Raw genomic sequence first — 15,372 nt, forward strand, 5'->3', positions numbered from 1 at the left:
GTTTTTTTAAAAACGGCCGTTTTTCCGAAAAAAACTTCAATTACATCCACACTGCAATCATGTTCTTTCGAAAGAAAATTGAAAGAACAGAGGGTTTTTTCCAGCATTGGTAATCCTTTTTCTATGAGAAAGAAGCCTTTTTGTGAAAGAGCTCTTTCAGAAAAAGGTGTGTGTGGAAGGGGAAGAGGGAGTTCTTTCAGAAGGAGAGGAAAGAGGAAAAAGACGCTCCGTCCATAATAATCCCAGCTATCATATGAGCTAAAAGCCTGCTGGCTATGAGTTAAGGCTTTAGAGCAGACTCCTTATTCTTTCTCTCTGTAAGAGCCACTAGATGGGACAGTACACCAAACCCAGAAGGTGTTAGCACCTTAACCACTAGAATAGGCTTCATTTTATCTTTAGGGAAGCTGTTAGATGGATGGCAGCACAGCTCTCCCAAAGTGGGATATTTTTGAAGCTGTCCAAGGCTATGTCTACATTACAGGGATCTATTGGAAAAAGGTACGCAAATTGCACTCTGCAATTTGCGTACCTTTTTCCGATAATTTTTCAGAAGACACTTTTCCAAAATTTGGCTAAATTTTGGAAAAGCTTCCTCTTTTGGAAGAGCCCTTCTTCCTTGTGGGAGGAGGAAGACAGGGCTTCCAAAAGAACATGTCTGCTCTTCTGCAAAGAAAAGCGGAAGAGCAGATGCGTTCCCTGGATGCAGCAGAGTTTTTCTGGGATACGTCTGGTATCCCGAAAAAACCCCATAATATAGACATAGCCCAAGGGATTTAGGAGCAGAAATCCCATCAAAAGACAATCTGTTAGGTGCTTTTGAAAACCTCCACAAAAGTGAGCTGTCCAACCACACATGGAACTTATATAAAGTCTAGGATGTTGTCTCTGCCTTGATTATTCCAAAATCTCAGGTTGGAATAAATGAATTTGAACTTAAATATCCAGATGTGATTTTTCATTGATGTTATGAGTTATCGTGCTGCATCATGGAATCCTAGGGTTGGAAGAGACCTCAGGAGGTCATTGAGTCCAACCCCATGCCTGAAGCAGAAAACAATGTCTAAGGGATCACTGGGATGTGAACCAGGGACCTCTTGATCCCACAAGAAGTTTTCTGTTGAACTGTAGACGTTCCTGTTAAATCTCTAGTCTGTCAAAGACGAGGACTGAGGAGGCAGAAGAGAGGGCCTCCAATGCTAGCACTGCAGGGAGCATCACCGCTTGCTGTCAAGGCATTGGCCTTGCTTCTTCCATTGCTCTAGCAGAATCTCCATCTCATCTTAACATGCAGCTTGCCAGCTGAATTGGCAGGCTTTGCCCTTCTGTGTTCAAACACCTAGCTGCAGGCTCTGGGCCAGGGAAGGATCCATAACAGTAGGGGAACGTTGGGATGGAGAGGGGGTTGGTTCAGTTTCAAAAGAATATACTATGGAAACACTGTGAGGGGGAGAATCTTTTGAACAGGGCTTTAACAGGCAAGAACAGGCCATGATAACAGTGTTGGCAAGAGGAGCCAAAATCTCAGGTCAGAACAAATCAACAACTTTATTAAAGACCTGGATGAGGGAATGGATTGCACCCTCAGCAAGTTTGAGGATGACACTAAGCTAGGGGGAGAGGCACATACGTTGGAGGATAGAGATAAGGGCCAGAGTGACTTTGACAAACTGGAGGATTGGGCCAAAAGAAATCTGATGAGGTTCAACAAGAACAAGTGCAGAGTCCTGCACTTGGGATGGAAGAATCCCAAGCACCATTACAGGCTGGGGACCGACTGGCTAAGCAGCAGTTCTGCAGAAAAAGATCTGGGGATTACAGTGAATAAGATAGATATGAGTCAACAGTGTGTCCTTGTAGCTATGAATGGCATTATAGGGTGTATTAGGAGGAGCATTTCAAGCAGATCTAGAGAAGTTATTGTGGTGAAGCCACATCTGGAGTATTGCATCCAGTTCTGGGATTCCCACTATAGAAAGGTTGTGGATTTATTAGAGAGGATCCAACGGAGGGTGACCAAACGATTAGGGTGCTGGAGCACATGACCTATGAGGAGAGGCTGAGGGATTTGGCTTATTTAGTCTGCAGAAGAGAAGAGTGAGGGGGAATTTGACAGAAGCCTTCAACTTCCTGAGGGGAGGTTTAAAAGAGAATGGAGAGAGGCTGTTCTCAGTAGTGATGGATGCGGAACAAACAGCAATGGTCTTAAATTGCAGTGGGGGAGAGCTAGGTTGGATATTAAGAAAAACTATTTCCTAGGTGGGTGGTGAAGCACTGGGATGGGTTCTCTAGGGAGGTGGTAGAATCTCCATCCCTAGAGGTTTTTAAGTCCCAGTTTGACGAAGCCCTGGCTGGGATGATTTAGTTGGGATTGGTCCTGCTTTGGGCTGGGGGTTGGACTCAATGACCTCTGGAGGTCTCTTCCAGCCATAGGATTCTATGATTTTATGATAGGTGCTGTCCCTGGCTACGTCTAGACAGGCATGATTTTCCGCAAATGCTTTTAACGGAAAAGTTTTCTGTTAAAAGCATTTGCGGAAAAGAGCATCTAGATTGGCACGGACTCTTTTCCACAAAAGCACTTTTCACCATCGGGGCTTTTTTGCGCAAAACAGTCCTGAGCTGTTTACACTGGCTCTCTTGCGCAAATACATTTGCGCAAGAGGGCTTTTTCCCAAACGGGAGCATCATAGTATTTGCGGAAGAACACTGACAATCTTACATTAGATCGTTAGTGTTCTTGCGCAAATTCAAAGCGGCTAGTGTAGACAGCTGGCAAGTTTTTCCACAAAAGCAGTTGCTTTTGCGGAAAAACTTGTCAGTCTAGACGCAGCCCCCATGTTTAGGCAAAATGTGGGGGAAGAGGGAGATATTTTATGTCATTAGATAGTCCCACATGTATTTTTAACCTAACCAATATTTTAATTCCTGAATGATATAGAAATATCAGGTATTCAGGGAGACGGGAATAAAATAACACTCTGATGGTAGATTTTCACGCTTGGACTGAGTTTTGTGGGAAGATGTTGCAACAAGGCACAACAATCTTGGCTAGCACCATGAGGGCTCTCCCTGCTAGAACAGATCCACTCACATCTGTGCTCACAAAGCAAGCATGTTCTTTCCATGCCTGAGTCCAGAGATGGCAGAGGCCTACAACTGGGGAGAGCAAGGTAAGGAACGGACTCCAGGGCTTACAACAAAAGATTTTTATTGTCTTTTATCAAAGAATATGGTACAGAGAACTACACAGAGGCTTCATTTTTTTTTTAAAGAGCCCTTTATTTACACACAGGTGCAGAATCACCATTTGGTAGCTAATCCCAACTTTGCATTTTGCCTCTTTTGTTAATGATTCCCACCTAGCTGAAAGCAAGAGTCAGTCAGTTACACTTAGAAATGGCATGGCGGATGTGCTTGTGGGAATGGAAAAAAGGAACACCCTCTAAAAGTCGTCACGAGCATTCCGCTGGAATAAGCCCACCAGAATACTTACACCCAAACACTGACAAAAGGGAGTGTGCTTTCTGAATAAATTTAGCACCCTGATCATTCTCAGATTTCTTTACTCCCCTACTTAAGGACATAGACGCTGGACGTGCACAAACTTGATGCCTGAAGAAAATGTAGAGATTATTTAAAAGTAATTGTGCTTTTATTTAACAAAAAATACAATCAGACACTGTCCTGCTGTGTTGTGGAAAGCATGGATCCCTTACAAAACCATAGTTTAATATCATCATTATTATTATTATTGTGATGTCATTAAATTAATAAAATGAAGATTTTGCTTGTGTTTTAAACTGCACTGCTTCCTTTCCCCATCTTTCTTTGCGTTGCATGATATATATATATAAAGCCTTCCAATGACCAACAGAATTTCAACTAATAATAATAATAATAATGATAATCATGCAAATTTGTGTGTAAAATGTGGCTGGTTCTCAAACGACCAAACTACCAACCTATGGCCCCTCCCCTCACTGGGACTGCCCAAGTGCCCATGAAAGAATCTTGCCACGGAACCTCTCCCAACTTGTAAAAAACAATGCAGAACCCTTGAGATTGTTGTCTTTGGTGTGAAGGGCAGCCAAAGCTGGGCGGCAGAAGATGCTGAGGTTGCATAAGGCTGGTCACTTGGACTGTAGAAGGAGTCCCAGTTAGGGCAAGCATCACTGATGCTTTGGTAAGATTACCAGCTGCCTTATCCCCTTCCCCCCCAGTTATTCCAAAAACCCCTCCCACTGTCCCCCGCCCTGCTTCCCAAACTTTCCTCCATCTCTGGGGTTTATGCTCTCTTTCGTCGCCCTTCTAGATTCCGGAAACTGGAGGGTCTCAACTTCATTTCTGCAAACTGGATGGAGTATTCATGGCCCTTCCAGTGGAACCAGTTAATACCCTGCAAAAACATACAGGCAACATTATTCCACATTGGTATAATATGCATATCTTCGTCTTACAGGGTAGGTCTACACTGCACACTTATTTCAAAATAAGCTATTCCGGAATAGTTATTTCAAAATAGCTTATTTCGAAATAGCACGACTATACTGCAGGGAAGTCTCAAAATTAGTCTGAGGCAGGCTTCCCTAATGTAGACATGCTATCTCGATTTAGAGCCCCAAGAGGCACTGGGGAGGAATGGCCCTGGTGAGGGGCTATTTCGAAATAGCAGCAGTGGAGAGTCTACACACCTTATTTCGGAATAGATATTTCCGAATAGGTGTTATTCCTCATAGAATGAGGTTTACAGATTTTGGAATAAGCTAGCCCTAGAGGTGTTTAAGTCTTGGCTTAACAAAGCGCTAGCTGGGTTGATTTAATTGGGATTGGTCGTGACTTGGGCAGGGGGCTGGACTTAATGACCTCCTGAAGTCTCTTCCAGCTCTATGATTCTATGATTCTAATGGCCGTGTAGGCACTCACATTGTTATTTAGAAATAACGCTAGTTATCTCGAAATAATGGCGCAGTGTAGATTCACCCACATAGTGCTTTTCGGCCAGAGAGCACAAAACACTCTACAGCTGGCGACACAGAGGTACAAGAGAGGTGATCTGACTTGTTCAGGGTCACCTCATCAGGCCAACAACAGAGCCAAGAGCTGAAGTCAGATCTCTGTCCAGATCTCTGTCAACTAGGCAATGCTGACTGTAAATGCATTATCCTAGTCTCATAAAAGAGAGGTTGCAGTAGTTATTATTTTGCATTATAGACTCCAAAGCTAGAAAAGATCATTATGGTCATCCCACCCACACAACCTAGACTGTAGAATTTCATGCAGTGATTCCCGCATCAATGCCAACAATCTGTAGTTGAATTGGGGTGTATTTCTTAGAGAGTTCCAACCTCAACGTAAAGACTGATGAAGAATTTATCAGGTCCCCTATACCAACTCCAGAAGGAACCATCTATGAATAGAACAGCAGTGGGTTCTGCACAACTTTTGCCCCCGAGAACAACTCCTGGTGTAGGATTAATGAGGCTGTAGTAGGACTTTGAGACCCACCAAAGTCAGTATTATGATGTCATTCCTCTAACTAATCCCTGCTGGAGGAGGTCTGACTAAATGCGGGTTGGGCTAGGGTAACACGGAACTCTCTCCAAAACTGTCTCTCCAAAGCTGTCTACTTCATCTCCAAGAGAATGCTCTTTTTTAAAAACATGAGAACCTGAATTTGAAGTGATAGAAGCCTCAGTCCCAAGTGTTCACATGAACTTTCTAGGAACAATGAACAAAACAGAATGAGAACATATCTGGATGTAACTGCAGTTCTCATTTGGTGAACGTGATTTAATGTCTCCCTCCGCCCCCCATAATTCACTTGGTTTTAATGATGGGATGTCTCCTGTCTCTCTGAAGCGCTATCAATTGCCCACAACAAGAAATTGACTAACAGAACGAATGACCCAGTGACTTGATTTGGTATGGCCAGCTCTACATTCCTGTGTCTTGTGGATCCACATTGCTTTCAAACGGCAAACTCACCTGACTGTGGTTGTTGTCTCCATATCTGCCCATCAGATTGACTCGGTGACAATTCTTGTACCAGAAAGCTCCTTTGTAGGACAAAGCACAGTTTGTGATGGCAGAATCATTGTCCTTGTCAAAGGTGGAGAAGGATCGGCCATTGTGATAGGTCATGGAGTCACCTTTATGGGAGAAATAAAGAGAGTTGTGTCAGTTTTGACTCAGCAGGTATTCTGCATGTGCAAATGATTCAAAGGGGAGGGGCAACTCTGAGATTTTGGGCATGAAATACCGTGATTGTTCCTGCTGCAAAAACCTGGTGGTGCACATCACAAGTTTTGCAAAGACCCCTTTGAAAACGCAGTCCTAAATTTCACGTGAAATGCCATGTACCAGCATAAAGGAATTGAGTCTCCTCTTCAGCTGGCGGCACAGCAGTGATGCTGCTACTGTGACCCATGAGCTGAAGCAGCAGTCTCTGTCTCACTATGTTTGCCGGATAGTGGGTGAGTTTAGCTACTGGGTTTGTATAATTTGTAAGCCAGTGTTTCTAAATTGGTGTTCCGTGGAACCCTGGGGTTCCACAAAGCGAAAGTAAGGGTCCCACGAGAACCCGGCACTCTCCTGCCCCCTCTTAAAGAGACAGAGACAACTTGCAGCACGACTCGGACTTTTTTTTTTCTCCCCTCAACAAACTGCCGCAGGCCAAGGAATCCTAGGGGCTCCTTTAAATTCTTTCAAGCTGAAAACGGTTCTGTGGCCAAATAAAATTGGGAAACACTGTTCTAAGCCATTGGCCACACCCCTGCCCCACTATTCAGCGATGCAGAGAGCAAGGAGCTCAGTTGCCAGACCTTTCTGTAGTATTTCTCTTTGTTTAAGGTGACGGCGGGTGGGGATCTAAGGCCTGGAGCTGGATGTGGCACCTGGGATGCCTGGATCTGGCTCCCGAGGCTTAGGGCCTCCCTCAGCATTGGGAACCCATGCTGGCACTCCAGCTCCCCGGCTGCTTCCCCGCAGGCCCTGACCGCTGACTGATTTTTCAGTGGGTCAGCAGCCCTCGGCCCACAAAAGGTTCCCAGCCCTTCTGTTCTGGGGACACCGGATTTTTACCCCTTGGTCCTTCCTTTATCAATACAGAAGCTGAGGAGGACGCATGTTATAACAGGCACCAGTGGCACATTCTTAACTGATGGTTCTGTGGCAAGCTATCAGAAACCCTAGTAAGGGCAGGCAGGGATTGCTAAAACAAGTCTGTTTAATATGCTCCTTCCCGTTCCGTCACTGTGTTCCGAAGCGTGGGTGTCAGAGAGCAGAGCACTGAGAGTGGAATCGCACAGGAATGGAATCACAAGCCTTTCATGTTTTCAAATCTACCCCCCCACACACCAAAAAAAAATAATTACCCACCATGACAACAATCCCCATTGCCTGTGTACAGAAGCTGTTGCTTTGAACCAAGTGGAAGTAAATTGTAGCTCAAGTCTAATGTGGGGAAATGTAGCCCCTTCCTTCCCTCCCCCTCCCGTCCTCTCCCCCCTCCATCCTCCCCTTTTTCCAGCCTGAAAAAATAGCAGTTTAACCCACCTGCTGTGCCACTGTATCCGTCCACTTTTAGCCGATAACGGGTCTTGGAGTCTCCCACGCTAAACCTGTCGTAGATCGCGTAAGCTGTCTCGCCCTTGTCTTGCAGATCCACACGCAGCTCATACTGGCCCTGAGAAGTGATTTTGTGGAGGTTCTCCAGACCTGTGGTAACGAATGGACAAATGTATAAAGAACCACTGTGCGGTCTCTCTCTCTCGATCTTCTGCACTCATGTCGTATTACCCTATTTTACATTTTCCTGCCATGATCCTCTTTAGAGGGAAGCCAATAATATATTTGGCAGCATGGCTGTCATGCTTATAAGTGACTTATTCTCTTTTGTTTCAGAAAGCTCTTGGCAATCGCTTACCTAGCCAGAATTCATCCTTGGGATCCCCAAACCCAGCAGCGTAAGTCCTCCAATTCCTGTAGAAATTCTCCTTTCCATTGTGGCGCCTCAGGAACACCTACAATGCCAACATGCAAGGAGCTTTACATTTACAACAGTTATGACTTTTATACACAGAGGATTTCTGTACACAAAGGGCTCCTACACACTAACCATACCAAAGCAACATGGACACCGACATTGTTCAAGCAAACTGGCACAGATTTTATCAGAACCACTGAATATTTTTTTAAGCCAGGCCCAAATTTTATCTTTGGCTTCTAGTCTGCTCTGTATTTTGCAGCCTTATAGTACCTTCCTTCTGCTTTCTTAGCAATCCCTTAATGCTCAGTCATTCAGCCTTTTGGCCAAGTACTTCTGTATCTCTCAGCCTGGTATCTATGGAGCTTCAGTGGTTCTCAAGCTCCTAACCTTCATTCTTTCACTTGCCTCGGATTTTTGGTCCCAGGTGGCTTCCACTGATTCTCAGCATTATACTTGGCTATTCCTATTGCCTCTGTTTTTAGTGTCCTGCCTACCAGTTCCTCAGTCTGGCCATAGAACTAATGCATTCTTCTCAACCCTCATTTCTCCTGCAAGGTTTTGGAAGTGGCTTCACCTCTGCTTGAGTCTCCCACCCCCACTGCAGTCCGGTTGAGAACTAAAACTTCATTTTCCAAGTCTTTTGGCATGTTAATGCACCTTCGTTAATCATGCAGAAGATGTTGACCGAGGCTCGGCTCTGTCTCATGTTCTTGACCTAGGAGAACAGGGACATAGCGGTTTTGGATCCCTTCCCACAGAATACTCACAATCCATCCACCTCCATCAGAGGTCATGTCACAATACACCTCCACAGGCTGCGACTTGTCTCCGTTCATATAAATGGTGTAAAGCCCAGAGGCACTTTCTCCATTCAGCAGGGCTTGGGAGCAGTCTCTAGGGAAAGGATAGAGAAATCCAGCTGCACAGGAAAGAAACAGAGAACAATGTGTGAGAACTCATTTATGAAAAGGAGCATCAAAACCTTCTTGTAGTTTGGGTAATTCATTTGCTGGATCGGACAGCCACAGCTGGCCAGGTTCAGGAGTGCAAGCCACATGGGGCTGGCAGTGGGGAGTGCAGCCTGGCAGTGCAGCTAGGCCGTAATTTGGGACCGCTCAGGTCCCAGGTGTGCCGGACCAGGGAGGTCCCACCTGGACAATATAGGCATGGGTGCAATACAATTTCTAACCCCCAAATCTCCAAAACTATGCAAATGTGAATGTCTGGGGTATTTTCTTTCCATCTTTGAAATGTCTGAAAATGCGGTTGAGTATAGCACATTCAGTGGAAATAACTGCTCAGCTGTATTTAGGTGTTGTTCTGGAAATTATTAGGTGTATATTAGGTGAATTTCTACTATTATTGTTGTTTAGTCTCCAAGCCAGCTGTGAAAATGTAACTCAAAATCCATGGTGTCTTGTGTGATGCTCTCTGGGCCAGAGGATTTGACTGTGTTGCAGATCCCTCTCATGAGATTTAGGTCTCCCATTCAGGAAAACATTCCTACCTAGGACAATTACTAGTGCACTTATTCATGTGCTTACCTCCTCACTGAAACCAACATGACTCAAGCATGTACTTAAAATTAAGCCTGTGCTTAACTGTTTGCCTGAATAAGGGACTAACTCATCAGCTGATGCTATAGAGATTCATACTTCAGCTCTGGAGGCCTCCTGTTCCTGGTCATGACCAAGAAGGCAGATGTCACTTAAGCACATCTGCAGGCAAGGTGACAAACTCACCAAGTCCTTGGGTAATGTGGGAGGCAGAGGAGGCAGCTCCGGGCTCCCAGAAGGAGCAAGGCCTTGGGCAGAAGGGTGGGGCCAGGGTAGCAGGAGTGGGCCAGCCTTCCTCCCCCGGCACTGTCTGGAGCATACTTCCCAGAGCTCTGCAGCAAGGGCCCCGAGCTCCTGATGGTACAGCTGCAGTGGCACCGGTGGTGGTTAGGAGCTCCAGCCCCTTTCGCATCACCATACCACGGGGAAGTTAGAATCCTAAAATCCTAGGGCTGGAAGGGAACTTGAGAGGTCATCGAGTCCAGTCTCCTGCCCTCACAGCAGGACCAAGCACCGTCTAGAAGATCATCCCTGACAGGTGTCTGTCCAACCTGCTCTTAAATATCTCCAGTGATGGGGATTCCATAACCGCCCCAGGCAATTTATTCCAGTGTTTAACCCTTCTGACAGGAAGTTTTTCCTAATGTCCAACCTAAACCTCCCTTGCTGCAGTTTAAGCCCATTGCTTCCTGTCCTATCCTCAGAGGCAAAGAGAACAACTTTTCTCCCTCCTCCTCACACATTTTTAGATACTTGAAAACTGCTCTCATGTCCCCTCTCAGTCTTCTCCTTTCCAAACAAAACAAGCCCAATTCTTTCAGTCTTCCCTCCTAGCTCGTGTTTTCTAGACCTTTAATCCTTTTTGTTGCTCTTCTCTGGACCTTCTCCAATTCCTCCAGTTGTCCCCTTCTGCCCCTATCCTGTCCGCAGACCTGAATATCTGGGTCTGATTCTGCTCCTGCTCATTAGCATATCTCCGTTAACTTCAATTTTATAAGCACATGGTCAGGTGTCAGCATGGTGGCAGAAGTCAGAGGCAAACAACAGAAGAGGCTGCTGTATTTGGAAGGTTGAGAATTGTGAGAAGAGCAGAGAGTGGCTAGTGGAATTATGTAGCCAAGTAATCCTTGAAATCGTCATTGCATTTTCCCTGCCATCAAAAATGCCAGTAGGAGAACTGGCTGCTAGCAGTGTCAGCTGTGATGAGGCTTCCAGAATACCGGATCCATTAGCATTCAGCTCATTGGTGAGCCTTCACAGGTCGGGCAGAACGAACCCTCTGGGGTAGCAGTGCGAAGACTCAGTGAGCTCAGTGGGGGAGAAGGCAGGGCAGAAGCTAGTGCCAGGATGAAGTGCTGAGAGCCAAATTCATCCTGAGCGCAAGCCTCTCCCACTCACAGGCAGAATCAGGCGTTGTATGAAAAAAATGTGGAGGGACTGAATAGCTGAATTCCTTCCTTCCTGTATCAGGGCAGTGAATGGGACTGCTGCCTTGTACAGAGGTTAAGTGGTGCAGGGATCCTCACGCTAGCCTTCTCCATGGAGGCTAGTCATTTGAGTGGATGCTCAGGATCCCAGGGGTGGGTTGCATGGTCCATGCTGCTGGGGTTTCACTGCTATTGTTTTTCAAGCTAGCTAGCTCAGCGCTAGCTCAAGCAACTTGAACTATAGTCAGGCCTCTGACTGCAATGCAAACACACTCTGCGAGTGAGCTGCACTGCCCGCAGCCTACAGCCAGGAGAAGCAACTGCCCTTTGATGGAGCTGCAACTGCTCACTCCAGAGCTCCACTTGGCCCTAAAAAAGGAAACTTGTAGCTGACGCCAACCCCCCATGCTGAGCAAAAGCCTTACTTGTGGTGAAAACAGTCTGGATTATCCTGCTCTTCAGGCCTCTGTTCAGTGCCTGTAGTTTCACGGTGTACTGGGTGGATGGGCTCAGCTCAGACAAGCTGTAGGAAGTTGCCTCAGGTCCCAGGATGACTTCCTGTGGAAAGAAAAAATCCCAGTAAAACTCTGCAATGAATAAACATATGGACTGGAACCTTTACATATTTTAGATTTTTTTCCCAATGCCTTTTTATGTAAATGATTGATGGTATTTTAACCATTTAAATGATTGATTGTGAAACACTAGATTCCTATGAGATTCTTACCATGCTCACGTACATTAGTAGCATGAGAAAGGTTTCCTAGAAATGAATGTTTAATATTATAATGTTTAAGTAGCATAGCTTAAAAGCAAGCCATGGTAGAGCATGTTAACGTGGCTGATATGTGCACATTATGTACTGCCGTAGGGGGAAAGTTAATCAAAAATTAAGCCGGATTGTCTTTTGTGGTATGTCTGTAGATGCCACTGACCTGAATTTCCAAACATGACAATTTGGGACATCCATCTTGAAATACCTTGAAGAGACCTGATTTTTTGAAAGTACTGAACACACACAAAAAATGGGTCTTTAATAATGGTTCCAGTTGAGCATCCAAATTCAGAAGTTGTTTTTAGACTGCTTGCCTATTGTATTTATGCCATAGACTTTGGATATGAGAAGGCAGCTTCTGCTGTCTTATTCTGCCCTCCCTTCCTCTCTGCGAAGGGAAGATGTGCTATATCTATACTAACATCCTAAGATGACCTCAGCTACACATCTCCAGCTATGTTATTCTTGTAGCTGGAGTCAATGTATCTTAGGTCAGGTTACCATGGGGTCAAACTCTTGCATCGATTTCCCTTACTCTTCTTATCTCGGGTAGAGAACAGGGGTCAGCTGCAGAGCGATCTGCAGTTGATTTGGTGGGTCTTAACTAGACCTGCTAAATTGACTACCGGGGGGTCGATGTCAGAGTGTCCATCAGGGTTGCTGTGTAGACATAGGCTCAATGTTTTTCAGTCTGCAGCTAAGTTTTCATTATGGGCTCTGAGTCAGGAAAGTGCTTGCATGTGTGGTTACACCCCACTGACTGGCATTTTTGAGCAGCTCTGCAAGCATAGCGGCTAACACAGAATTAATAGGTTAGGGCATGTCTACACTACCACCCTAGTTCGAACTAGGGTGGTAATGTAGGCAACCGGAGTTGCAAATGAAGCCCGGGATTTGAATTTCCCGGGCTTCATTTGCATAAAGCCGGGCGCCGCCATTTTTAAATGTCCGCTAGTGCGGACTCCGTGCCACGTGGCTACACGCAGCACGGACTAGGTAGTTCGGACTAGGCTTCCTAGTCCGAACTACCGTTACTCCTCGTGAAACGAACTACCTAGTCCGTGCCGCGTGTAGCCGTGCGGCACGGAGTCCGCACTAGCGGACATTTAAAAATGGCGGCGCCCGGCTTTATGTAAATGAAGCCCGGGAAATTCAAATCCCGGGCTTCATTTGCAACGCCGGTTGCCTACATTACCACCCTAGTTCGAACTAGGGTGGTAGTGTAGACATACCCTTAGAGATCCAAGTCTGGTACCTTAACTCTGCCGTCGACAGACTCGTAGATAAGAAGATAGCCAGTGACCGAAGCACGTGGAGGCCTCCAAGACAGCACTGCTGTTTCTGACTGAACCTCAGAGGCACTTAAATCTTTTGGAGCATCCATGCCTAAAGGAAACAAAATACAGTGAGTGCAGTGCTGGCTTGCTGGCAGTGGACAATACAATGTTGCCACACTACAAGAGGCTGCAATGCTGGGGAAAAGCTGGACACTCCACCTGTAGTGAATTTGGTGAAGATCGTTTCACTCTTCTGTGGTCCCTTTATGGCATAGATCTTCAGTGTATATTCAGTTGCAGGACGAAGGTCATTAAGGTCATATTCCACAGTGTTTCCGGATACCATCTGGGTAATTTCTGGTTCTACACAACGAACACACAAAAGATGGAAGATAACGTTAGCTTACGGGCTACTAGAGCTCAGGGCATTCACCACAAGTGATGCACACTTCTCAGGTGGAGGCTTAACACCACCCCTCTGTTTGAATGATCACATTCTGCATTAAGGGCTGGTCATTCATTGGAAGGTGACACATTTTCCTGATGCTTCAGGCTAAGGTTGAAATAAGCAGAAACAGTGGCTCAGGGCAGTTGCTGCCTTCAATTTGCACCAAAGGTGCAAGTAAATTGTTCATTCTATAGTCAATTCCATACAAAAGTATTAGCCCCCTCTCCTGTACATGCTGAAAATAACAGTGTGTGTTCTTCACCTCCAGGATAAAACTCACATAGCACCACTGCTGCTCAGCACCTGTATTAGGGCTAAGTTTCTTTAAGGAGGATTTTGTAACATATTCCTAACCAGCCTGCACCCCTCACATTTAACCTTTCTCATCTTCTCCCAGTCACTGCATCCAATTCAGAGCACCAGTCTCACTCTCTGCCCTGTGGTCATGGAATCTTAGGATTGGAAGAGCCCTCAGGAGTCATCGCGTCCAGCCCCCGTCCCAAAGCAGGACCAACCCCAACTCAATCAGCCCAGCCAGGGCTTTGTCAAGCTGGAACTTAAAACCCTCTAGGGATAGAGAGATTCCACCCTGGGGCACCTACACCGGTGGTCAAGCTCAGAGACTCCCCATGGACACATCTTACCATCCTCAGCAATGTAGGAGATGATGTAATTGTCCACCGCCGCGATTGCTGGCTGCCAGACTGCCAACGCCTCAGAATCTGTGATATTCACGGCTACCAGGCCCGATGGGCTGTCCAGAGCTGAAGAGATACACAATACCATAATGAGGAGATTATACCTATTAAGGACTTCCCTGCAGCAGGTACCATGCTGCACCAGGCACATGGTACAAATTGTTCACAGGCTGCTGCTGCTGTATGGTCCTCTTTGGAATTGCAGGGGGAAGGGAGGCTATTGGAAAGAGGTCATCATGGGAGAGGAGGAGACACAGCAATATGAATTATATTCAAAGTCTCAGTTCCACAGGCTCTCGGGTAAAACTCCTGACATCCTCAGTCTGGTGGCCCCTCTCAGCCTTTTGTCGGCAGAGACAATGCAAATGAAGCATGAAGAGGTTTTTGCACAAAAACAAGCAATGTAAATGGGACCGTTTTGCACAAAAAAACCCTTTAGCACAACCTCCAGTATACCTCCTTTTTTGAGGCATAAGGGATCTTGCACAAAAGAGGGTTTTTTTGCACAAAACAGCCCCGCCTACACTGCTTGTTTTTGCTCAAAAAACTCTTGAGCAAAAAGCATGGGCAGAGAATATGCAAATGACAGCGTGACAAATGCTAATGAGCGCTTCATTTGCGTTGTCTCTGCCGACAAAAGGCTGCAGTGTAGACGTAGTCTCAGACTGGACATATTTCTTTCCTTCTCTCCAGACAGATTGTTGGGGATGGCAGCCCCTGGCCTTTACCGCCTTCAACAGACCTCCAACCACAGCTCCTTTGAATCACACTCTGTGCTTTTCTTTCTTGCGCGGATTGTATCTTCCCTCAGACACCATGCATGGGGAGAGGGATGTGAAATATGACTTGACCTCCAGAGATGAGTGCATGGTTCCTTTTTCCCAGTGCTCTGTACCTCTATGAGCCCAGGAGAATGATGAACCAACTAGACTGCACATGGTTTCCAAAGGGACATGGGGGAAACCTTGTCGGTGGGTTACTGGAAACTAGGCTAAACAACGGAAAGACGAGAGAGGGGAGGGTTTTCTGATACTGGGCTCAGACTCAGGAGACCAAAGACAAATTTCTTGTTCTGCCTCTCACTCCTTGTCTGACTGGGGCCAAGTCACTTAAGCGGTGCCTCAGTTCCCCATCTGCAAAACGGGGCTAATAACCCTTTCTCTCTTGTCTGAGGTAGGGTCTCTCTCACTTACTACAGGTT

General features: G+C 46.0%; 1 protein-coding gene across 7 annotated transcripts in view; it reads right to left on the reverse strand.

The window, feature by feature from the left end:
* Window positions 1-3,194: 3,194 nt before the first annotated feature.
* Window positions 3,195-15,372, reverse strand: part of TNC (tenascin C) — a 104,256-nt gene continuing 92,078 nt past the window's right edge. For all 7 annotated transcript variants that reach the window (XM_075905935.1, XM_075905937.1, XM_075905938.1 and 4 more), the window contains 9 exons: window positions 14,118-14,237; window positions 13,245-13,388; window positions 13,004-13,134; window positions 11,399-11,531; window positions 8,758-8,909; window positions 7,928-8,024; window positions 7,558-7,719; window positions 5,989-6,152; window positions 3,195-4,399 (listed from right to left, as the gene is read on the reverse strand). In XM_075905935.1, coding sequence (XP_075762050.1) covers window positions 4,289-4,399; window positions 5,989-6,152; window positions 7,558-7,719; window positions 7,928-8,024; window positions 8,758-8,909; window positions 11,399-11,531; window positions 13,004-13,134; window positions 13,245-13,388; window positions 14,118-14,237 — 1,214 coding nt within the window. In that variant the 3' untranslated portion in view covers window positions 3,195-4,288. The remainder of the gene's footprint in view (window positions 4,400-5,988; window positions 6,153-7,557; window positions 7,720-7,927; window positions 8,025-8,757; window positions 8,910-11,398; window positions 11,532-13,003; window positions 13,135-13,244; window positions 13,389-14,117; window positions 14,238-15,372) is intronic.

Source organism: Pelodiscus sinensis, chromosome 22 (assembly GCF_049634645.1).
Source record: "Pelodiscus sinensis isolate JC-2024 chromosome 22, ASM4963464v1, whole genome shotgun sequence".
Classification (NCBI taxonomy): domain Eukaryota; kingdom Metazoa; phylum Chordata; order Testudines; family Trionychidae; genus Pelodiscus; species Pelodiscus sinensis.